Source organism: Numida meleagris, chromosome Z, assembly GCF_002078875.1.
Source record: "Numida meleagris isolate 19003 breed g44 Domestic line chromosome Z, NumMel1.0, whole genome shotgun sequence".
Lineage (NCBI taxonomy): Eukaryota > Metazoa > Chordata > Aves > Galliformes > Numididae > Numida > Numida meleagris.
This window is the reverse complement of record NC_034438.1, coordinates 37,561,332-37,586,918: the sequence shown is the minus strand read 5'-3', so window position 1 is coordinate 37,586,918 and position 25,587 is coordinate 37,561,332. Positions and strand designations below refer to the sequence as shown.

At 39.3% G+C, this 25,587-nt stretch overlaps 1 protein-coding gene across 3 annotated transcripts in view; it reads right to left on the bottom strand.

The window, feature by feature from the left end:
• PCSK5 (proprotein convertase subtilisin/kexin type 5) overlaps positions 1 to 25,587 on the bottom strand; it is a 261,474-nt gene that overhangs the window by 163,275 nt on the left and 72,612 nt on the right. For all 3 annotated transcript variants that reach the window (XM_021380737.1, XM_021380739.1, XM_021380738.1), the window contains 2 exons: positions 24,770 to 24,913; positions 22,293 to 22,369 (listed from right to left, as the gene is read on the bottom strand). In XM_021380737.1, coding sequence (XP_021236412.1) covers positions 22,293 to 22,369; positions 24,770 to 24,913 — 221 coding nt within the window. The remainder of the gene's footprint in view (positions 1 to 22,292; positions 22,370 to 24,769; positions 24,914 to 25,587) is intronic.

The following is a 25,587-nucleotide window of genomic DNA, read 5'->3' as shown; positions in this document are numbered from 1 at the left end:
AACCCACTTCAACCTGTCACCACAGAGTGTTTTCAGACCAGGAACTTAAGGAAAAAGAATTTCAGAGTATTTCAATGCAAGCGCATCACAAACATCTCTGGTTGTTCCAGCAATTTACTGAGGTTTCCTAAGAAATACTCAGCACAGAAATCAGTTTGTACAAAGAATAAAGCCAACAGAGGCTTGTTTGTTTGTTTTCATCAGGGGAAAAACTGACAGAAAACTTCACACTCTCTGCAAATTCTATGCTTCACATACTGTGAATGGATATCAAATAATCGTAAAAAGATAGGATAGTCTAAAAGTTTACATGAGGTTATGTTCATTTTAAAAGGCTGTCCTTGAACAGCTGCTCCTTTATTTTTAATAATACAGCTTCCTTCCTCAAAAAAACTACATAGTAAACATATCAGCATAAAAACAATGCATTGATATAAGAAAAAAATAGTCTTTATTATAAATTACGGTAGAATCCCAGTGATGGAACATGTAATGTGAACTAATCTGGATTTCCACAAGCCAATAACTAGTCAGTGACCTTCTCTTCTGCCTAACAAATTTACAAACTTTACATTGAATACATTTTACAGAAAATTAAAAACTACAGATTTAAATGAACTTTGTAGGTTCTGCTTTATCCAAATCCAAAATTTTGATCAGCAAAGTTTTGATTCTGTTACTGTAAAGAGGTACTGCTGCCATTAGTCAGGGGACAAACCTGAAAAACTAGTTTACACATGGTAACATGGACTGAAAATTGTAGCTACCGCTACCTGTCAATATGAACTACATAATTGCCACCACTGTTTCTAGTATCCAACTATGGTTGACCTATGACTTTCTGAAATCAAACATCTACGGTTACATTTGCATCACTGGCAAGTGAATAATGAATGTTAAAATAGTTTTTCAAATCTCTGTGTGAAAGAAGAATGGAATTTTAGGTAGCTACTCTTATGTGGAAGAAAACAAATCAGTTGTCGTTTATTTTTTGAAAAACTCTTCCTCAGCTGAAGTTTGAAGTGTTTTCAAATATCTCTCTTACACTGGAATATATTTGTAAGTAGGTAAATGTGATATCTGAGGCACTGCAATATAATAACTGCTGGGGAAAATATGTACTTTAACAGCAATCAACAGAAATACATTTTATCAGAAATGAATTTTATTGCATTCTTGAGTAATGTCTTATGTAATGCAGAAGAAATTATGTTTTAGATCTCTTCACATATAAATAGTCTTTAATCTGGAGGATGAAAAATACTTTCTAAACTGGCACTAGGTTGGGATGCTCTTCTTGCAACATCTGAAAAAAAAAACACATAAAGGAATTCACAGAAGTTGACAGTATGGGCAAAAGAAAAAATCTGTAGCCCTTAAAACACAATCTGCTACTACCGAAAAATAATAAGAATAAAGCTATTTCATGAAGAGGAGATATCTGGAAATTAACAGTGGAGAAAGAAATGACAGAATGAATGTGAAAAACAAGTTACACAAATCTTCAATGTGAGATATCAGGAGAAATGCCAAAGACTTGGGTGTTACATAGCACAGACAGGATCCTGTTTGTGAGCATCAAGTAGTGTTGTAATGTGGTTACAGCACAGGACTGGAAGCTGGCTTGAGTCAGGTTACTTAAAGAAGTCAGTTACTTAAAGAATAACTTGAAAACAGCTCATCTATTCCTCACAAATAAATCAACAATGACAGCATTAAAACAACCACATGGAACACTTTTAAATTTAACAGAATGGGTAACTGTGATCCTGCCCTGCCAATCCCTTTAAATTCATTTTCTATTAGTAGCAGGCAGCTAATTTGTCACAAGTATGAAGTTCTGATGTGAACCCAGCAAAGGAATGTGTTCTACAATATTAATTACCATTTTACAGTTCATTTATGTGAGTGTGTAAATTAATTGCAATATGTAAAACAAATTGGCCTTTTCCCTGTATTTTCTACCAAAGAGAAAACAAACAATGAATACAAGGACTGAGGGAAGTATTGCAGCATGACATGGAATGAGAAATAGGCAAACAAAATCAGCAGCTAACCTATTTAGCCACGTATGTAGTTCTATGTATTTTATATATATTAACACACACACACATATTTACAGATGTCTGATGATATTCTAACCCAAGGTTAAAATTTTAATTCAGGTAGCTTTCTGTAGGGAAAAAAGGTGTTGGTGAATAGGAATAAAATAGCTCAAAAGACACCAAAGAGTAAAACAGGTGATTTTTTTTTAAATACAGCCTTTCATATTATTGTACAGTAGCCTTCTAAAGACAGGAAACACAATTCTTTTTCATTAAAGCAAATCACAAGTATAAACAGCACACTTTAGTTACTGTGCACTGGAATTCAGTCTCTTTAGCATAGCACTGTGGCCAACACTTGGAAGAAGCTTGCTATACCTAAGCAAAAGGACAATTATATTTGCTTTTGAAACAGAATAATTATGAGGCTGTTTTGACTTTGAGGTTCCCCTGACACATAAGCAAAACAATAATTTTTTCACCTAATTCAAGTTGTTGGAGATGCTGTATGAGTGATGGAAAGTCACAGAATGAGGAGGATGTTCCCCATGCAATTTTACCAGTCTTTTTAAGTATCTGAAGTTGGTTGAGCCCTCTTTGTGTGCAGCCCAAAGAAAAGGTAGGTGTACACACTTAGGAAAAGCTCCATATCTGTCTATAGTGCTCCCATCCTTAAACTGAGACAAGATAGTTTCATCAGTTCACTCAAGACATACAGGGAAGGGGACAAATGAAAGCCCAAATTTAAATCTCATACATGTGGAACTTGGATAACAAAAATGGTATAGGAACAACTGTATTGTAAATCTTAATGAGGAAAAAAGATATGCAAAATCAGGCATGTTTGTACAATAAGAACTCTTGTAATCATCTTGCAAAAATGGTCAATATAGTTATTTTTTAAATCTTAAACTTACTGGTTCAATATAATAGCTAAACTGGTCCTCCCAAGTCTGAAACAGTGTCAGGGAACAGAACAGATTATCAGCTAAACCACAGAGCTTAAATTCTGCATCATCCCAATAACCTTGGCTTTTAGTAATGGCTAGGTAACATTCTACTCTTGCATAAAGAAAGCAATCTTCAGGACGCTGCTAAAAATACAAAATAGAATCAAAGAATCTTAGACTCATCAAGGTTGGAAAAGACCTCCAAGATCACCTAGCCCAACTGTCCACCTGCCACCAATATTTTCCCACTAAATCATGTCCCTTAGTACAACATCTAAACATTTCTTGAACACCTCCAGGGATGGTGACTCTACCACCTCCCTGGGCAGCCCATTCCAGCACCTGACCACCCTTTTGGGAAAGAAATTTTTCCTAAGCCACATTCCCAGTATCATCTCCTTCTTGGTTCAAATACAATCCCACGCAAGATACTGTCAGCAGATGATAGCAGTAAATAATTTACATAGGATCTGTCAGTGTTTCAGGTATCTCTGGTGGAAGACCACTTTGCCTCCACAAAGCTGAAACACCTTGTTTCTTTTGGAAGAAGCAAGAATACATGCAGGTCTGTGGCTGCCTCTCCATGTTTTCTATATGAGGCTAAGCAGTGCTGGCACGTGCATTAGGTAACCTACCGAAGAACAGCCAATAGCAGCTTCTAGAGATACATCTCATTTTTCAGTTCAGTTTCAGCATATGGATAATGCAAGCAACATATCAAATGAGACTGAAGATAACTTTCTTTCTTGGAAAAGTGCTAATATCCAGCCACTACTTCAGTGCCTACTGTTTCCCATGAAATCACCTGCTTTAACATAGCTACTCTGCTGAGAAAATGCACTTTTGAACCTTCGCTATCTGAACACAAGAACACTGGATACATGCATGACTATGGAGGATTGTTTGTTCCTTGCTTCAGTTGTTGCTACAGTCTTATGATATGGAAAATTATGAAACGTGTTTCAAGTGCAAAGGATTGGACATGTTATGCTTCCATTTCAATGTGTCTCTAATTCTGAAGACAGAGCAGTTAGATGATGGATGTGAAAGTGCTAGAAAGCTGAGGGTGGCGATACAGGACAAACATGGAACACATGGCCTTCCAGCCTCCTCTGTCTACACCAAACTGCATCGCAGAGAAGCACCTGTAGGATGATGAATCCTACAGGTTAGCTGTGGAGAATACTACCTAGGGAGTGAACAAACTGCCTACAGAAATAAGATAAATCCTGAACAAGAAAGCTGCAGAGGAAATAAAGTCTCTAAGACTTCGTATTCTCATTCCACAGACAATGCACTCTCTCTAAAATAATGCTTTATTCAAATTTAAGCCAGTAAATGCTGGCTTAAGCCAAAGAAACACTGACTGGGTATTTAAAGGCCCCAGATGACTAGAAAACAACCTTAGCAGGAGCCTCACAGGCATTCTCTCTTTCCACTTTTTATCTTTGTGCAAAAGACTTAGAAATCCTTGCAAAACAATTAACGTACAACATGAAGATAATCTTGGAATTTTCAGAGCCAATATACTACGCAGACATGTAATTGCAAATGCAAAAATCTCCAAATAAGTAAGCAGACAAGCAAAATTGAAAACATCCATGTGTCATCATAAAAAGTGACTGGAAAGAAACGTGTTTCAATAGGAAACTTCAGAAGGCCACTAGATATGCTTCTAGATGTTGTTATCATTGCTTCATCAATACATATTTTGCTAAAAAGCTGCACTGATTTAACTGCAAAGATGTGAAATTAAACACGGTTAAACAAACAAGTAAAAATTTTTGCTGCCAGAGTCCTGTAGCATTTTAAAAAATATTTTATATAATCTTAATTAACTCTTGTTAATTACAAGAATCAACCAATTCAAACTAGCATAACTATATTTAACAGATGAAACATCTAAACAACTCCTTATTTTTATCATGCAACTATATGACTAATGAGCAGAGTGCAAGGTTCAGTTAGTGTTTTTGGAGTCTAGAATCAAACCTAATTTGGGAATAAAGCCTCAGTCTGCAAAGGAAGTAAGTGCAATTCCCAATATAGCTTTACACAAATGAGAAACTCTTGGTAAGCCTTATGAATGCTTCCTATTAACTTAAGCTGTGGGTTTATTTAGTGAGCTTCATTAATGAATTGCTACTAGTTTTTATGGTTATATGGCTATGTAAAGTTGACAACATATTTATAATTTTCAACAGTTTTAGAGTAAGAACTGGAATACTGATACAACGAGTATTTTTGGCTAGGCAACGCATTCACTATTTCTTGGAAAATCCACTTCTATCATACAATCACAGAATCACAGAATGGTTAGGGTTGGAAGGGACCTTTACGATCATCTAGTTCCAACCCCCTGCCACAGGCAGAGACACTGGATACCCTAACTCTGATCATCTTTAGATGGTCTTCAACATGATCTTCAGCTACAGCAGGTAGATTTTCCTTCTCCAAGTTCTTATCTTTGCTAAGGTAATCTAATGTATTAGCCTTAGAAAATACGGTCTCAGACACAATGAGTAAAGCTTGCTAGAAATTTGCTGCTGAAAATTCCAAACATATCACCTACAGTGAACTTGTACTTGAGAAAGCTCCCCTTGTACCACTTACACCGTGCTACCTGTACAGAAGAAGAGCTTTGGATGAGAAGGATGAAGGTGAAGCAGTCTGCCATGTATTTTCTCAGGAAAATAGGAAAAAAAGTGATCAACAATAATCTCCAAATTTGCTTTTTCAGTTGCCTGCACTTCACTGTTAGTAAATGTCTGCAGTCTTATATTTAAAAAGTCCCACTTGGATAAAAGAAAATAATTCTATTCTAATTCTACTGAAGAGGTACCATGAGGTTAAAAATATTATTCTTTGCCAGTATGAGACTACAAGAAACACCTCTACTAGAAGAGCCACAGCTTAATAATGATGATTTTCAGAATGAAATGTAAATTTGATATGCTTTTCTTAGCTTTCTGTAAGCAAAACATCTTGCTGCATCTGTAAATAAAGCAAAATTAAAAGCTGAGAATATCTCAGCCTTTCTGCATAACCTAGCAAACTGTGAAAAGCCAGTGAGAAGCAGGAATGTTTTGCTTCACCTCAGTACGGAGCAGAAATCTGCCCTGTGAATTAAAAAAAATTACACTGCAACCAAATGATGCATAAGGAAACCTAAGAACATAGCATTTTGATTATTCTGTGGTGTTATACACTGTTTTTTCATTGCTGCTGTTTTTTTTCCCTAAATTATCTACAACATTTCATATAATTATATGTGCATGTATGTATGTGCAAAGAAAGATATGGGAAAGAGATACTGAGGGACTTCTGAGGAAATTTTTGTGCTCACTAGGGAGGTTACTTGCTACTTCTAAAGGAGAATGTTCTGTTATTTTGTAAATCTCAACTTTTAAAGTTGTTTCCAGGTAGAACAAGGCATGTAGGGGTACAAGTAAATATACCTTCTATTAAAACATCTTCACGTTGGGTTGACCCCCGACAGGCAGCTAAGCCCTTCTTCTGGCTCCTTGCTTACTCCCCCACACTGGGATGGAGAAGAGAAACAGAAGAGCCAAAGCATGAAAACTTTTGTGTTGAAATAAAGAGGGGTTAATAGAAAGGGGAAAAAAAGTGATAAAAAGGAAATCGTTCACCACATCCCATGTGCAGACACATGTCCAGTCAATGTCTGAGCAGCAGCTAGTTTGGAAAAATACTCCCTTTCCACTCATTTTATTGCTGAGAATGATATTACATGTCATGGACTAACCCTTTGGTCATCAGGGGGTCAGCGATCCTGACTCTGCCCCCTCCCAGCTCCTTGCTTAAAGGACAGTCATAAACAGAGAAAACTTTGACACTGCACAGGCAATGCTCAGCAACAGCTGAAACACAGGTGAGTTATCAACAGTGCTCTGGTCACAGACCTAAAACACAATACCATATGGGCTGCTATGGAGAAAATTAACTCTGTCCCATCCAGACCCAGTACAATCTGATGTAACTAGGAAAAATAAGACATAAATGAAACCTAGCAAACACTTTTTCAGGACTGCCCACGTTCCTAGACTGCCATGGCAAAAACAAAGTAACACTAATGCCTATATTCTTTAACACCTTATATTTGTGGCTGTGAGGCTTTTGTGTTACACATACATTATGCACTTAGATATTTTATCTTCTGTTCCATATTTTCTGCTTCACAAGATTTTGTATGATGGTATGTTATCATAGAATCATAGAATGATTTGGGTTGGAAGGGACCCTTAAGATCATCTAGTTCCAAACCCCCGCCATAGCCAGAGATACCTTTCTCTAAACCAGGTTGCTCAAAGCCCCATCCAGCCTGGCTGTGAATGTTTCCAGGGAGGGGGCATGCACAACCTCTCTGGGCAACCTGTTCCAGTGTCTAACCACTCTCAGAGTAAAGAATTTCTTCCTCATATCTAGCCTAAATCTACCTTTTTCTGGTTTAAACCCATTTCCCCTCATCCTGTCACTACATACCCTTATAAAAAGTTCCTCCCCAGCTTTTCTGCAGGCCCCCTTCAGGTACTGGAAGGCCGCTATAAGGTCCCTCTTAGAGCCTTCTCTTCTCCAGGCTGATCTGCCCCAGCTCTCTCAGCTTGTCCCCATAGGGGAGGTGCTCCAGCCCTCTGATCATCTTTGTAGCCCTCCATTGGACCTGCTCCAACAATTCCATGTCCTTCCTGTGTTGGAGGCCCCAGAACTGGATGCAGTACTACAGACAGGGTCTCACGAGAGGAGAGTAGAGGGGCAGAATCACCTCCCTCGACCTGCTAGTCACACTTCGCTTGATGCAACCCAGGATACGGGTGGCCTCCTGTGCTGCAAGCGCACATTGCCGGCTCATGTTGAATCTTTCGTCAGCTGACACTCCCAAATCCTTCTCCTCAGGGCTGCTCTCAAGCCATTCTCTGCCCAGTCTATATCTGTGCTTGGGATTGTCCTGATCCTGATGCAGAACCTTACTGAACTTCATGAGTTTGGCATGGGCCTACCTCTCAAGTCTGTTCAGGTCCCTCTGGATGGAATCCCTTCCTTCCAAGTGTGTCAACTGCACCACTCAGCTTGGTGTCATCTGCAGCCTTGCTGAGAGTGCACTCGATCCCACTGTAATCAGCCATTGTATCAGCCACAGTTTAATCTAATTCATGGTTTTCATCCTCCTGAGATCTCATCTGGAGTATTGTATTCAGCTATGAGGTCCCCAGCGTAAGGACACAGACATGTTCGGGTGAGTTCAGGACCACATAGATGTTCAGAGGGCTGAGCACCTCTTCTATGAAGACATGCTGATAGAGATAGGGTTATTCAGCCTGGAGAACGGAAGATTCAAATTGCAGCCTTCCAGTACCTAAAGAGAGTCTACAGGAAAGCTGGAAATGAACTCTTTTCAGGGAGTGTAGTCATAGGACAAGGGATAATTACTTTAAACTGAAAGAGGCTATGTTTAGGTTAGATATTAGAAAGAAATCTTTTACTCAGGGGTGGTGAGGCACTAGAACACGTTGCCCGGAGAAGCTGTGGATATCCCATCCCTGGAGGTGTTCAAGGCCACATCGGATGGGACTGTGGGCAAACTAATCCAGTGGATGGCAATCATCTCCATGGCAAGGGGGTTGGAACTAAGTGAACTTTAGGATTCCTTCCAACCCAAAACATTCAGTGATTCTATGATTCTGTGATCCAGACTGACACAGATACATAGCAGCTGTATATATGTTGAGTGCTTGATATATCTCCTTTTACCTAAAATCTTCCACAGTAAGCCCAATCATTTCTGTGCAATGACAAATGAAAAGAAATGGAAAAAAATACAAGCTTCTAAAAATCTGTAGCAACTGCAAGCTTTCTACTGAAAGCACGTATAAGCAGAAATAAAACACATCCTATAGATACAACAAAGGAGACCTGGAGTTTCATGTTTAGGTGTGCTTCGCAGAAAAAGCGGTCCATTGGACCGAACAAAAACAGTCTGGGACAACACTTCTGGTGGAAGAGGGATATTTGTTGCTTCATACAAGGAAGATATTGACAGTTGTAAAGATTCTGGGGTTGTGTTTTCACAGAGGAATATAATACAGTGATGTGCAGGCAGGCCATACTCCACCTGTAGTAGTGTATGACTGCTTTTGCAGTGTGGCTACAGTATGACAAAAGGAATATTTTATAACTCTGAATCTTCACCAAGTTCCAGCTTAGAAAAATATTTCCTACCTGTTTTGAATTCTGACTACAATTTCAATGAGATATGCACAGTGCTTAATCCTAAATACCATTCAGAGCAGAGTAGAAGTAGCTAGCCTTTAAGGGTGCCTTTCTGAGAGCTCAAGTGCTCTTTGTCCCCCAACACATGAAACGAGCAGAGGAGACAGGAAACCAGGCTGGGCAAGGACCTGCTGGTCAAACTGAGAGATAAGAAGGCCATGTACAAGCAGGGGAGACAGGGACATGTGGCCTGGGAAGAATAGTGGAATGCTGTCCAGACATGCAGAGATGCAATCCAGAAAATCAGGGTGCAGATGGAACTGCATTTGGTGAGGAATATGAAAAATAACAAAAAGGGATTCTAGAGGTACATTGGTCAGAAGAGAAAGGCCAAAGAGAGCGCACCCCTTAGGATAAACAAGAAGGGAAAACAGGCTAAAACAGGCATAGAGAAGGCTAAGATACTAAATAAGTTATTTTTCTCAGTCTTCACTGGCAGCCAGGTTTCTTATGTCTCTCACATCCCTCATCCCTAAACTTCACATCCCTGAACCTCTAGGTGAGTGCTAGAGAAGCAAAATCCCTCCCACTGTAAGATAAGTGCAAGTCTGAGCCTGCCCAATGAGCCTGAATGTCTACAAGTCTATGGGGCCCGATGACATGCATGCCAGGGCACTGAAGGAACTGGCTGATGTGGTTGCTGAGCTCCTCTCCATCATATTTGAAAATACATGGCTGTCAGGTAAAGTTCCCAGTGACTGGAAAGAGGGAAACATCACTCCCATTTTCAAGAAAGGGAGAAAGGAAGACCCAGGGAACTATAGACCAGTGAGCCTCACCTCTGTACCTGGGACGATCATGGAGCAGATTGTCCTAGAAGACCTGCTAAGGCACATGCAAGACAAGGAGGTGATCCGAGGCAGCCAGGACAGCTTTGCCAAGGGCAGATTGTGCCTGACCAGTCTGGTGGTGGCCTTCTATAATGGAGTGATGGCATTGGTGGACAAAGAAAGGGCAGCTGATGTTATCCACCTGGACTTGTGCAAGGCCTTTGACATGATCCCACACCACATCCTTATCTCTAAATTGGAGAAATTTGGATTTAATAGGTGGACTATTCAGTGGTTCCAACCAATTCTTTAGCCAGAGGATTATGGTCACAGCCAGAGGATTGTGGTCACGGTCAGAGGCATATGGTCAATGGCTCTATGATCAGGTGGAGGCTGGTGACATGTGGTGCCCCCCAGAGGTCCATCTTGGGACCAGTATTCTTTCACATCTTTATCAATGACATAGACAAGGAGATTGAGTGCACCCGCAGTGAGTTTGTGGATGACACCAAGCTGAGCGGTGCAGTTGATCTGGGATCAACTGGCATCTGAACAAGCTCAAAAGGTGGGCCCACGCAAGCCCAGTGAGGTTCATCAAGGCCAAGTGCAAAGTGTTGCACTTGTGTCAAGGCAATCCCAGACGTACATACAGACTGGGAGAAAAATAACTCCTTGATAGCAGCCCTTCCAAGAAGGACTTGGGATCTGGGTTGATGAAAAATTTTAAATGAACTAACAGTGTGCACTTGCAGCCCAGAAGGTCAATTGGGTCCTGCCTAGCGGAGTGAGGGAGGTGACTGTCCCCCTCTCCTCTGCCCTCTTGAGGCCCCATCTGGAGTGCTGTGTCCAGGCCTGGGTGTTTCAGGGTACATTTGGATTTGAGAGACAGGATGTCTCAGGAGCAGGGGCAAGCAAGCCATGCAGAGCAGCACAGAGGGTTATGAGTTTTAGTCAACATACACAGACTCATACACACACAGGCATCCACTTTAGATAATCCCTGTAGGCAGGAAGCAGAAACTCCCTGAGCAAGTGCACTCTTACCGACCCTTGAGAGATGGCAAATCGCCAAAAAAGGAGAGAGAAGGAACATGCCAGTGGTGGAGGCAGTGCCAGCAGGGCATCCCCTGCTTCAAAATGCACTTTTCCTGTCTCTACCACCACAGCCTCTCTCCTGCTTTTATTCTCCCCAGGGTCTGCAGGGTTTTTTCCACTTGCACGCTGTACCTGCTTGGCCAATGCATGACACAGAGCCCAAGTGGAACACCTGCTTGCAAAAGAAGTCTTTGCAAAACAAGATAAACTACCAAGGTCAGCTTTCTCTGGAAAACAAGATATTTGCGTCTACAGCCACAAATATCAGTTCCCTTAAAACTGTCAGAATACTTTGTTCCATCCCAGGATCATTCTTCAGCCAGGGGCCTTTAGGTCGCCAACACACTGGGGCCCTCAGCACAAGAAGGATGTGGTGCTTTTGGAATGGGTCCAGAGAAGGGCCACAAAGATTATCAGAGATGGAGCGTCTCTCCTACAAAAACAGGTTGAGGGAGCTAGGCTTGTTCTGGAGAAGAGAACCTCTCTGTGGCTTCACAGTAATTAAAGGAAGCTTATAAACAGGAGGGAAATCAACTTTTTACATGGATAGACAGTGATAGGGCAAGGGGAAATGGGTAGATTTAAATTAGACGTCAGGGGGAAATTCTTCACTGAGAGTGGTGAGGTGCTGGCACAGGCTGCGCAGAGAAGTTGTGGATGCTCCATCCCTGGAGGTGTTGAAGGCCAGGTTGAATGGGGCCCTGGGCAGCCTGATCTAGTGCCTGATTTAGTAGCTGGCAACCCTACCTATGGCAGGGGGGTTGGAACTAGGTGATCTCAGAGGACCCTTCCAACCCAAGCCATTCTAGGATTCTGTGATTCTTTGATTTTATGTTGTGCACTAAAAGACAACCATTTCCAAACTTCAGGGCTATCTCCATATCAAAGATCAGTGAGGTAACTGTTGAAATAAGTTCAAATCAGTGTGAGGTGTTTTTGTGTGCGGTTTTTTTTTTTTTTTTCTTCTTTTGTTAGCTTTTGTTTGTTTCTTTCTTACTGTTCGAGCATGAGCAAAGTTTTCTTATGCTCTCTGGTGAACAGGAGTTAGTGTCAGATGGCTAACTCTCACACACTAGGGTAGGAAACAAGTTAACAGCAGTTCATTTGATGTTTATGGAGTGTTAAGAAGACCAGTGCAGGGAAGTAAGTCTGTGCTGGAGGAAGAAGTAAGATGCGTCTTATTATTATCTACTGTTGGGTACTCTTTGGCTTCATTCATCAGACTTGCTATCCCACATGTTTGAGAAATAAATAGGTCACAGCCCCTACATCAGTTTGCTAAAATCAAAAATTTGATGATTTTTTTTTTTTAGGACTCTGTAGCAAAACAATTCCTTTTCAAAGCAGGTAAAACTTCTGTAGTACAGAAGCCAGCAGCACAATCTACATTTATGATGGATACTCATTTCTTTACTTCATCTGAAATTCTCTACTTTGATTGCTTTCCTTCACGAAAAAGAACAGTAACTTGCCTTCAAGAGAGATATCTCACTTTGCCTCAAGTGTCAAATGAAGTAATTTGACTGTGTATCTTTAAGATAAATTATAAAATCACACTAATGTAAAACAAAACTTGAAATAAAAAAAACCTGCCTAGAGCAATAGATCTACACAGATGCATATTTTTTCATTTGCAAAAAAAGGTATATCTGAAAGTTTTATCCTGAAAATGTCTTAGAAAAACATCCATTAAATCCATTAAAACATTTGCTTACAGCATAACTTTGCAGAGCTCGTCTGTTAAAAACATGGTTTTTAGAAAAAAAGCTTGAGTTAAAAGGCTTTTGACACTGGATTCACAATTGCTTTATCAAACTTGTAATTAGAGGTTTGCCTTTATTGCCACAAGAATTAAAGGGGGAATCAATCCTATACTTTGTGTTTGTACATGCTGGCTGAGAAGTATCAACGAACCACATTTTGCACTGCATCTGACTGAGTTGAGTACCGTGAACTCAGCTGGCAAAACCAACTACCGCAAGCAAAACACATCTACTTTCTCTAATACCTACAAAGTGAAAAGGGGATAACATAGAGAAATGTGGTTTTGCTCTCAAATTCTGCTTGGACGTAGACCTTTATGTATAAATGTATGGAACCTGAAACTAGTTCACCATTGTAGCAAATAAAAACTTCCATACAGTAGCATTAGATTCTCTCCTCCTAAGTTGAAAACCTCAACGTAAAGATTCATACTTATAGGAAATACCAACTCCAGGAAAAAGAGATTTTGAAAAAAACAAAACAAAACAACCAAACCACCAAAAAAACCCACTTCCATTTCTAACTTTTCATAAAATTCAAAAAAGTGAACATCAAAAATACAGAAACTATGAAAGCTTATATCCTTCCTATTGTTGATTTTGAAATGAAAGGGAAGATCTGACTCACTGTTATCAATTATTTACATAAAAGAACTAGAAGCAATTGCATAATGTTTCAGAATGTCATTTTACTTGTGAGCTCATTGTCTGGTACTTCAATAATTAGAAACAGGAAAATGTCTTTCCTGTAGTGCTGTGGTTGAACATTTGAGATTGTGAGAGCCTTATAAATTTGGAAAAGGAAAAGCACAGCTCCTCAAACACCAGTTACATAGTGAAAAAATCACTCAACAACTCATACAAGGTAAAGAAAAAGGACTACAGTTTTCTTCTGTGAGCAACTGGAATTCCAACTGAACCTTGTTTTTCACTCTGTTTGACTCAGTTTCAGTGATTACTCCAAGTAATGTCTTCCCCTTGGCTTTCAGAAAATTGTAACTCAAATCATTTGAGCACTTCACGAGGGATTATGTAATGCAGTATGATAATATAATGAGTAGATTAAAGAAGTTTACTAAAAAAGGAAATTTTTGGCAGGTTGACAAACCTATATTAGGAAAATTTCTACTTTTGAAGTTGGAACCCGGATAAAAAGGCTACTGAATCAATACTGTAGTATAATGATTTTTTCATTTAGTCAGAATGAAATGTTCTTACAAGTGACCAACCATAGAGATCAATGATGAAGATGCTTGTTTTGTGTGAATGGGTCAGCCTGATAAAGGCTGCTTCCCCTCTATTCCAGCTAAAAGTCCTCAGCTGCTAGTGATTCCGAGGTCTACCTTACTGCTTCTCAAAACCCTTGATTAACATGTTTTATATTGGAGCAGGAAAGCACAAGAATGTCAACACTTTCCTTGCATTCTGTCCTGATTTAATGCGGATGTTACCTCCTTCCTTAGGTTAAAAACCTGTTTTAGATTAAAATGAAAACATAATTAAGTGCACTAAGTGCTGATGATTCATGTCCCAGGTTCTTAAAACATTTTTCTTTCAAGGAATGCAATTTTTGTCCTCCAGAAAGGTTACAAACATACATCTAGTATCTCAGTTCTTGTCTGAATGAAACAACAGATGCATGAGGATTACCTCTGAGCTGCTACCATGTAAAGGACAGGCATGTTCACTGAACAACAGCGTACAGGGACTCAGAACAACAGTTGTAATAGGAAGGAAGAAAAATAGGCTCCAAACCAATCTGTAAAGTAAGGCTACTTCAGCAAAGCACAGTTCTGAAAGCTGAGCTTTAAGACAATGTTTATCTTCCTAATTCTTACAATTACTATACTTTGACCATTAGCAACAGCATCTGGCAAGCAACACAAATGTAATATCTCATGATCTCCACACTGCACCATGCCCCTAGGCTCTTGGTTGGGTGATTAGATCATAATGAACTTTGAGGCTAGCTGATGAATCACAAGCACCGCTCCTTGTAAAATGTGGCAGATCTCACTATAAGCTGACACAGCTTGAACCCTACTTCACTATTCATATCTGCTAAAACTGCAGTACAATAAGATATTGGTCATAAGGGCAGCAAGTTTAAATTCAGAATAGAACCAAAATATGATAAAGCAGGATTGCAGTCTCTGACTGTAACTTCTATACCATCAGCCTCTGTGTTATTTCATTGTTTGGTTTAGATCAGACATGTCCAACCTGATGCCCGCAGGCTGCATGTGGTCCTAGACAGCTAGTAATTACCCCCATCCCTGCCTCACATCATCATGGTGGTGGCTCTTCCCCACCGAGTGGCCTGGCTTGGCCCCAGGCACGCACCCGTCACTCAGCAATAACCAAAGCATTGGCCCAGGACAATTTCTCTTCATTCAGTGTGGCCCAGGGAAGCCAAAAGGCTGGACACCCATAGTTTAGAACTTGGTTTTCAGAAGTGAATACTTCACCAATTCATAGAAAAAAGAATCTAAAATCTACAGTTTCCTGTTAATCTTTACTAAAATCCTGCATACAGAGGGGCAGGCACTGACTTTTTCTCTCCATTAACAACAGCACCTGAGGAAACAGCATGGAGCTGAATCAATGGAGGGTCAGGATGGGGCTTAGGAGAAGGCTTTTCACGAAGAGGATAGTTGGGCCCTGGAACCTGAGTGGCCATGGCACCAAACCTTCTGGAGCTCAAGAAGCCTTTGGACAATGTTCTCAGACTTGTCGTTTGAATTTTGGATGGTCCTGTAGGGAGCCACGAGTTGGACTCAATGATTCTTGTTGTTCCCTACCACACTCATTGTAAGCACACAATCTATTGGTCTGAACTACATATATCAGTAAGTTAATTCTCCGCTCTAAATCACCTCCTTGTTAGGGAACATTTATCTGTTACAAGAGATGATTTGCTGGCACTGGATAGAAGACACTGCAAGATTACATCATTACTAAGTCCTCCAGCTTTTCAGCCTCTAGATGCTGGAGAAAGTCAAGAAGAATTACATTACACATCAAGATCAGAAACCAAGAATATAGATTCCCTCTGAAAAATATTCCATCTTAAAAGTTGATACCTTGCTCCAAGTTATCTCCACAGCATCTCTCCACAGCTTAAGCATCAGCTTACCAAGGCCCTCTCTGTAGATAAGAACCTTGTGATCTGCAGTTCAGTGCTGCTGGAAAACCTTGAGCAGGCACAAGTGGAAAAAAAGTGAGTAGTTTAAAACTTCACTGAAGTCTTTTTTTCTGTTTTTGTGACTAGCCATCTGACAGCAACCTTGTTTTTTTCACACGAACAATACAGCACTAGATGGTGCAGCAGTGCTTCTCAGTACAGCTCATCTTCCCTCAAATTTCGTCTTCAACATGTGACACAGTCAATGGCAGAACAGTAGCAACAGCTGCATATTGGCAATCAAGCCAGCAATGTGCCCTCACAGCTCAGAAAGACAACTGTATCCTGGGCTGCATAAAAAGTGGCCAGTAGGTCTAGGCAGGTAAATCTGCCCATCTAGTCTGCGCTGGTGAGGACTCACCAGGAGTACTGTGTCCAGATGTGAAGTCCTCAGTGCAGAAGAGACACAGACCTGTTGGAGTGTGTCCAGAGGAGGGCCACAAAAAGGATCCGAGGGATGGGACTCCTCTGCTGTGAGGACAGGCTGAGAGAGCTGGGGCTGTTCAGTCTGGAGAAGACAAGGCTTCAGAGAGACCTGGTAGTGGCCTTTCAGTACCTAATGGTGGGCTATAAGAAAGAAGGGGACAGACTTTATCACAAGGTCTATTTTGATAGGAGATGGGGAAATGGTTTCAAACCAAAAGAGGGAATGCAGATTTAGATTGGATACAAAGAAGAAGTGTTTTACAATAAGGGTGAAGAGGCACTGGAACAGGTTGCCCAGAGATGTGGTGGATGCCCCATCCCTGGACATATTCAAGGTCAGGCTGGACAGGGCTCTGAGCAATCTGATCAATTCCATGATTCTGTGAAATATATAAACTATATAGACAGGTATCTCCACTTGTAAGCAACTCTATAGCAATGCTATAATGGAACCTTTTTGAGATAATCTTTCTAGGCAGCAGTGACAGATTTTATGCTCCCTGTGTTTGACTGTGCTCAGTTCCTCAGACACCTGTTCCGAATAGTGTCGCAGCAGTCCATGAAGCTTTTTACTTCTAGTTTATTGACCATTGAGGAGACAACATAAGGTGATCTCCCTGTCAAACATTTAATGTCCATTCTGATTAAGTGGCTTAGGACATACCAGAGGACTCCGACATAAGCAGCTGGTACAAACTAGCAGCTTGCCACTGTTGGAAAAAAAATTAAGCCTGTGGCATTTTATTCTGCAACGACATTCATTGATGTGACTGGCAAAAGAAAATAACAATGAATTGGAATGGATGTATTGGTCTGCCACTGAAAAATAATGCCAATATGCTGAATCAAGCAGGACTGAAACTCATCAATTCGTTAACTTTTTCGTTACTGTGTGATAAGACATAAGGCTGTCCAGATCCTGCAGAGTTTAGAGATGAGTAAATTAAGGAGTAGCTGCATTTCTTATGGCTTTTGAAAAGCAAAAATTATTGTCTCCCAAAAGTCTCATTAAAAGATAATTGAGAAGATTATTAAATGAGTTATTTATGTAAAGGGATGCATTACTGAAAAATGTTGAAGACGCATTCAAAAGAGTCAGCTGGTATATACAAAACAGGAATGATGGCTTACTTTTAATTTTTCTTACCCCAGTTTAATAAAAACAGCATCAAAATCAACTGGTACTATTTAAGATTGTTTTTTAAAAGTCCTTTTTTAAAAAAAAAACAAAAAAAACCTGCCTGCAGAATCAGATCTAAGCTCTGAAATACCATCATGAGAAATTTCTCACGGAAAACACATTCTTGTTTGGCGAAAATAACAAAGCACATTAATACATGTTATTTTTTAAATTTCTGTAGCCATACAACAAGCAGAGTAAATTTAAGTCTGCTTTCTGTTCAAGTACCTGTGATTAGCAAAGCACAATTGTTACAGGTAATCGTGGAATAACAGAAAAAGAATTAAGCAGCAGTACTCAGCAGTAAATCAAAACAAGATGCTTTGCATAGCAGTAACAACTTCATCCACAGCTGACTGCTGTCTCTACCCTTGGAGCAAAAGGAAGTTCTCGTATAGGCCTGTACTATTTACAAGCTTTGTGATTTGCTGCCAATTTGTAGAAACCAAAGTAAACTTCTGAAAGGACTCCTACATACCATAGTAGTTAAAGAAACTATCATCCCACCCTGATTTTGACTACAAGCCTTGAAAGACTAATCTAATGTTTCTGTCTAGACTCCTATTCTCCTAAGCTAATAGAAAGACTTAACTTAAATCTTAAAGAAAGTCATTCCGGAAAGCGCTTCTCTGGTTATCAAACAGTCACTTCACAAGGCCTCAGTTAGTTTTTTTACTTATACATTTTCCCCCTCTAATAAGCCTCAGCAACAGAAAGTGTTCACCACTAATTAAAAGTGAAAAGCTAACAGACTTCGATATTTTACATCTGCATCCAAAGCTGTCCAAAGACACCTGTTTATTCTTATAGCACTTCTTTTTTACTCTTTATCATTCCATCCTTTAAAGTGTTGTTACAACATGAAACAGAGTAAACTAGATCATTTCATAAAACTAGTCCATTTCTACATTCCCCACCTTTACTGGATGACACAAATGGCCATTACGTAATGTTATCCAGTTTCTGTAGCAGGACACAGGAATCAGCTGAACTGATCTTGCATACTGCTAAATCTTGGCAAAGTATGGCTTTCAGAATGCTGCCTGGTTGTGGTTACCTCACCTTCCAGCCAGAACTTGAGGTGCGTAGTGCCAAATGACCACATACACTGGATAATCAGAATTCCTGTTAGATATCTACAGTATCTTTAGATATCTAAAAATACAGACAGAGTCCTAGCTGAGCTCTTCAGTGCCTGTGTCAACTTTTAAGTCTTGTTGAGGGAAGGAGTTGAAAGTACCTAGGTACTGCTTTCCAGGCTAAGTGTATCTGCTAATCAGAAATATTGAGCATCTAAGCAGAGGTTAGGCAGCCCAGTAATCTTACACTGAAAGCATGCTCTACATTGCTTCTTTGTGCAAAAGCTGAGTCTATACTGACATCCATACCTCCTGACAATGCTGATGGAGCTCAATACGGTGCAGTGTCTGTCCTCCCACCACATCTCACCTCAGAACCTAGGGGATGGGCACCGAGTGGTTTCATCTGGGATGTGAGGCTGGAAAATTCAAATGTCCCTGCCTTAAGAAAGAAATGCATCTGTCCAGTGTTATTTCCCACAAAATTCTCTAACTAGCAACAAAATAGAAAGCAGTCTTCTTCTCTGGACATGCTTTGAAAGAAAGCGATGGCTTTGGCTGAAGAGAAAGATTCAACTGTGACTGACGGCTGGACATAATGTGACTCCTTGTAGCGCTAAAAAGAGTTGAATTCCTGACAATGCGCTTAAACTGGGAGGCCTCTGAGTGTGCCCTCACCGTGCCCCAGCTCCAAGGGCAGGAGCATCATCACGTACAGGGTGAGCCCCCAAAGTGTGCTTGTAGGGAATGAGGGCAGCAGGACAGAGGATATGATGCAAACTGGCAGCTCATCTGTGAGGCAGGCTGACTGTCACAGCTTTTCTCAAAATTCTTTGGAGATTACTGCCGACAACATTGCTCTCAGTTTTGTAGACAGCAGTCATGGGTGCTTGGGGTGCTGTCACCTTATCTCAGTGAAACTGGTTCCAGCGAGAGGTTCAAGCCATCCTTCATTCTCCCCATTTGTGTCTGTCAAGCTCTCCTATGACCTCAGAATGAGCTGAATAAAGTAATTGGCTGAAAATGAAATTTGTTGTTGCTGTTCTGGTAGCACCATTTGCAGTTTGATTAGTTCTTTACTCTAGTAAGTTGCACAATGGCTTGAGAAAGGGAGAAGGAAAGAGAGAACATGAGATAGGAAGCGGAGGTCACTGCTTTTACTCTTCCAGTGCTCAGTATGGGTACAAAATGTAGGCATCTAGTTCAAAGCTGGGGTTCATCTGAAATTGTTAGTCATACAAATTCGCTGTTGTAGCACGCTGACTGGCAATGCCTATAGGCTCTGGGTTGAAAACAATTTATGGTGGTATGTTACTACTCCATCCGAAAAAGACTAATGTGTTCAGAAATCTAGATTGCAGTTCTAAGATTTATCATATGCCAAAACAAAGATTTATTTTGTTAGCCACCAAAAATTCATAGCACATTTGCTGATTCTAACCTTTCGACACCAATGACAAGTCACCTCCAAGGCTAAAATAATAACAACACAAGAAATTCTTCAGTTGTAAAAAACAAAACAAAACAACACAAAACAAAAAAAAACCGAAAGAATTTGGAAAGAGCAGGAGTTGATAGACCCTTTTTTATTCATTCCTCTGTTTCAATGAACATTTGTCTTGAGGATATCTCCTAAAAACTTCAGTTTAGTATTAGCATTTTCATTACAAGCATCTGCTTCTGAAATTCTTGGCTTGTCATTAAGTGAGTCAGTACAGCCACTGGGTCTTTCTACCATTTGTTCCACATCAATGTTTTCTTCCTTGTATAAACTTAAACTAGCCTGCACGTGCAGCATGTTTACACATTTCAAAGCAAAGGGTGTTATTGAATTTATCTATTTATACTCTCATGGTACTTTTGCTCCAGGAGATTTCTAGTGAAAAAGAGACAGATACAATTCAGTAAACTGAGATTCTGTATGAAAATAGGATGAGAAAGATATGCCTAAGGGGCAAAAGGGGAAGAAACAGTTATTGTATGTACTTGTTCCTAAACAAAAGTATTTGGCAATAAGCAAACAGAATCAAATAAGAACTTAGTGAGAACATATGCTGATTGAAGCCATCAATAAATAAATTGTATTATCATTCAAATTAACACCAACATAATACTTTTTTATGCTAAACAGGATTTCTAGTTATGTACGTATGAATATTCATTTACATGCTTTTTTTAAGAGCTAAATTTTTATGTATTTCATAGCCTACGAGAAAGGATCATGCTGACTGAGCAAACAAATATTCATTAGAAATCACCTGAAGTTTTTGTGGTTATTTCATCTCATGATAGTAGCTATGACACTCTAAGATTAGTCCATCTGTATGTAACAGGTGGCTACAAACACTACGGTACTGTACTTTAGTATGTTTATGTATTTTCCCTTCTATATTGACTAGAAGGGCATTCTCCCATCAAAGTATGGTCCAAGTTTGCTCTGATTAGTTCCTCTGGTCAAGTTAATGCTAAGTTTTCTGATGATTCACAGTCAACAGAACAGTATGTTATCTAACACCTGCTACATTCTTCTCAAGAAAGTTTGTGGGATTGCAAGGGAAAAAACAACAACAATAACAACAAAACCCCACAAATTCAAAAGTATTTGATTTGTGTAAAGGACAAATACCTCTTGTATTCTGCCTTCTGCAAGCAAGTAGTATTAACTGCTTTCCACAACAAAGAAACCCCAAAACCTCAAGAAAATGATATGCTTAGGCAGCATGTTGACAGCTAGCAGGATTCCTCTAATACATGTGATTCCACATAAAGGTATTTTTTTCTGCCAGATATACAGTAAAAAAACTGCCATCAAATACCCACTGGGTCAGAAAGGAAGCCTGCTACCTGAGGTGAGTTGTTCCTGCCAGCTTGTCTCCTAGCCTTCACAATCCAAAGAGCAGAGTTGGAATGGCAAATACCAGGAAGCTATGTTCTGAAGGAGGAATGCATCACTGATGCAGATATATTCAGCCTGTCATGTAACACCGATCTTACTGCTAGCCAGAATTGCTATTAGCGCATTTATATAGTTTCTAGCAAACTTCTACATGTAAAATCTCCATGAGGTTAAGAGACTGATTATATTAGAAAGTAAAATCATCACTAACATACATATTTCTTCAAAACAGAAAGTCTCTGAAGTTCATGGAACATTCAGAAGCCAAGGCAGTTATCAAACATAACAACCTGCCAATAACTCACTGAGATGGAATATAAGAATGTTAAGAGACACTCTTTATATTCTGTGTCCCAAAAGGATTGAAAATGGTTCATTTCACACATGCAGAATTCTCAAAGTTTTTTTTGTGTGTTTTTGGATCGCTCTAAATGCATTCAAAGAACAAGCGTCATGCAGTGTGCAAGGAAGAGACATAAATACATGTTTCACAAATATTTAAATGCAAATCACACTGCCTTATTAGGATTCAAGTTTCATAGGCTTGTGGAGCAGAACTGGTATTATTTCCTTGATGAACAAGACTGAAAATGTCATAAGTGTCATAGCGCCTTACTTGTTCTCGTTGCTGGCATCATATCGAGGCATAGGGTCAAAATCATTTCCATTGACATCAAAACTGGCCTGCGAATCCTGTAGCCAACAGGAGAAAGAAAACCAGTTTCTCATTAATAAGCCATTGAGTTACGTGGCCTATAAATTCTTCAGCAGGTTTCTACAAGAGAGTAATTAGGTTAACTAACATTCCTGTGGTTCTATGATGATTGCCTTTTTTTTTTTTTAAAGGAAAGGATTACATATTTAGTAATTACACCATTTACAGATTTTATTTTATTTTTGAAAAAGGGAAGAGTATGAATGCTCTGAAAACACATCATTCTAATTGTGGAGAAGAAATTGTTGTTTCATTAAGCAAAAAGAATATATTCCTTCTAAGAAACTTTTGGAACTTAAGAGAGTTCATTCTCAAAATTCAGATTTTGCTAAACATTTCAAGATTCAATAAAGATTCTTTGCAAGACGATGACTGAAATTTCAGTCATAGTTTCAAGGAACAATGTAAGTTTCTTAAGGATATTTTATAAAAAATACAGCTTGAAATGCAGCACAAACTGCCTTCCCATTTGTCTGCGAGTGTAACTGACTGTTTCAATTACAGCTACAATATCTGCACACTTTTGCTCCAAATTTTACCAAGATTCTTCCAGCTAAAAATAGTTTATAAAGTAAATAGCTGCTGGTTTGTATGGCTCCCATTAATCCATGTGGTAGCATGCAGTGTGTTGACTTGGCAAGCAGTTTTTTTTCATCTCTTCGTTTTTAAAAACCAGTTACCACATCCACCTCAAATATTTCTGTTTGCAGTCACACCAGCAATAATCTGACATATAGAAGGCATTTGTCATCAAAAAAGCAACGTGTACTGCTTTAGGGGAATTCCTTCTTGGCAAGAGGAAAAGGAGAGAGGAGACGGGAGGGGAATAAATAGCTGCTTTAAATTCAGTGGAAGGACAGTACTGGGATGAAGTGACACACGATACAATCTAGGTCATTCTGTGAAGAGATAAGGTTACGTTTGGTTTGTTTAAACAACTTTAGAGATTAAAGGGAAAGATGTGAAATGCATTAGGATCAACCATATACTGACAAATAGGGCAAAAGGCTGTCACTTTTGTTTATGCAGTCCCCCCAAGTATTTCAGATCTGAGTTCCACATGCAGCATAAGGAAGGATACAGATGTAAGTACAGCTAATTTAAAATAAATGGATTTAAACTATAGAAATGATTGTAGATCTTGATGAGTTGTTAAAGATGTTATTGTCACATTTATCTCTTGAATGGTTTGTCAAGATGGTATGCTACCTGGAAAAAAAGACTTGGGTTGGAAGGAACCTTAAAGATCATCTTGTTCCAATGCCCTGCCACGCACAGGGCTGCCACACACCAGATCAGGGCCCCATCCAACCTGGCCTTGAACATCTCCAAGGATAGGACATCCATAGCTTCTCTGCACAGCCTGTGCCAGTGCCTTACCACCTTTCTTGCTTTGCAATTGTCATCTTCAACAGTTATACTTAACCCAACTACTTTTTTTTTTCTTATTTTGTGTGAACGTACTGTTCATACTCGTCTTTTGAGAGAAATAGTAAGGTTTCTAAGGTCAAGTGCTTTCAGGTAATGCCTATTTCTGAAGCTCAGGAAAAATAAGTCCAGCAAAGCATGGCTCTGACACACTGAGCAGCTTTAAACTCTGATGTTAACAAAAGAAGTCACCCACTGGAGAAGCAGCTTCTCCTAACATTATGCAATCCTTCCAACGTATATTAAAACAGTCATTAAATATGATGAACCACAACCAAACAGAAACCTTCTGAAGTGACATGAAATATATGACATGGCAAAAAAAAAATAAAAGCACACAGATCTTCTACAGCAAATTGGGAGGAGGCTCATTGAAATTTAGAGGGATTTACTATAAAGACTCCAAAATATTCTACACCTGTTTTTAATTGAGTGAGTCATATCCTTTTCCTTTAATATTATTTCTAGTAGTAAGATAAATAGCTTTAAAAATAAATACATGGAAGGATTTGCCTAACATTATGGCCTTTGAAAGAGCTACTGTCTTGCTAGTTAAATGAATTAGTCAAGAATGGACTTCAGCTGCCGACTGTAACTGGAAAGCAGTGTATTTCATTACTAAGTTCTGAGAGTGTGAAGATATTTGGTAAAATAATTATAGAAAAGAGAAAAAAATCATCTGATTATTAACTCCAATCCTTCAGAAATGTAGGACTAAGCTACAAGGTGCATTCAGATACTAAAGATGTTCAGACTCAATATACTTTTAAACTAAAATAATACAAATTACCAAAATTCATTTTTTTTTTCCTCCCATTGGTGTTATCATTTGAGAAAACTCTCTTATGAGACTTTTTCCTTTCTTCCTCCCTCCCTCCGCCTTTCTAGGAATTTAACCAAATTCACTGCAGGTTAATAATAAAGCAGCGAATCAAACTGCAGACACTCACATAATTTTGCATCAAGTCTGGATGGTTTCTTTCGATGCCGTCATCCAAGATGGTCACCACAACATTCTTTCCAGTGTAACCTCTCTTCCAAGCACCTACTATATTCATATCTGATTGGCAATGGTGAGTGTTATCACTGCAGTGCTGGGGAGAGAAGAAGAGATAAAAATGTTGGTTGCTGCAGATTAGTGAGCAGTGTGAGATTGAGATATTATCCCACTTACATTAATATTACCATTTATATTAGCTCAAGCATATGGTTTGAATAACAACTCTACAAGATCAACACCTTTATTTAGAAAGAAACAAATAATTAGAAAATAAATGCCAAATTTTATGAACATTGTTAAGCCTGTTTATTTTTCTTTCAGACTATTCTTCATGTTAAGCAATAGCAAAAGGAACCACCTAGCCACAGGTGATCTGTGTGTAAAATAAAGCAATTATTCTCATCTGTTAAGCATGCTCATTTGAAATGGACGTTTGAATTATTTGAATTTTTTTCAGAGAAACAAACCATATGCGGATAAAAGGAGACAAAAGCCTGTATAGAAATGGCCATGGAAACAAAACCTGCTTTCTGGAGCTTATGTGCTGTATAATTTCTTGACAGAATGTCTGGAAAATAATCCAGATTCAACTCTATCTACAAAAGAAGGCTTTTGGCAGGTTTTGTGCAGTATCAGCAGGAGATGAGCAGCAGTTAAGAACCTGTAATCAAACACTCTGAAAAACTTGCAGCTGAAAGTGTCTGAAGAATTGCAGATAGTATGATGGAGAACAGCCTGGGATACAGCTTTCAGTGCACTAAGTCTGGT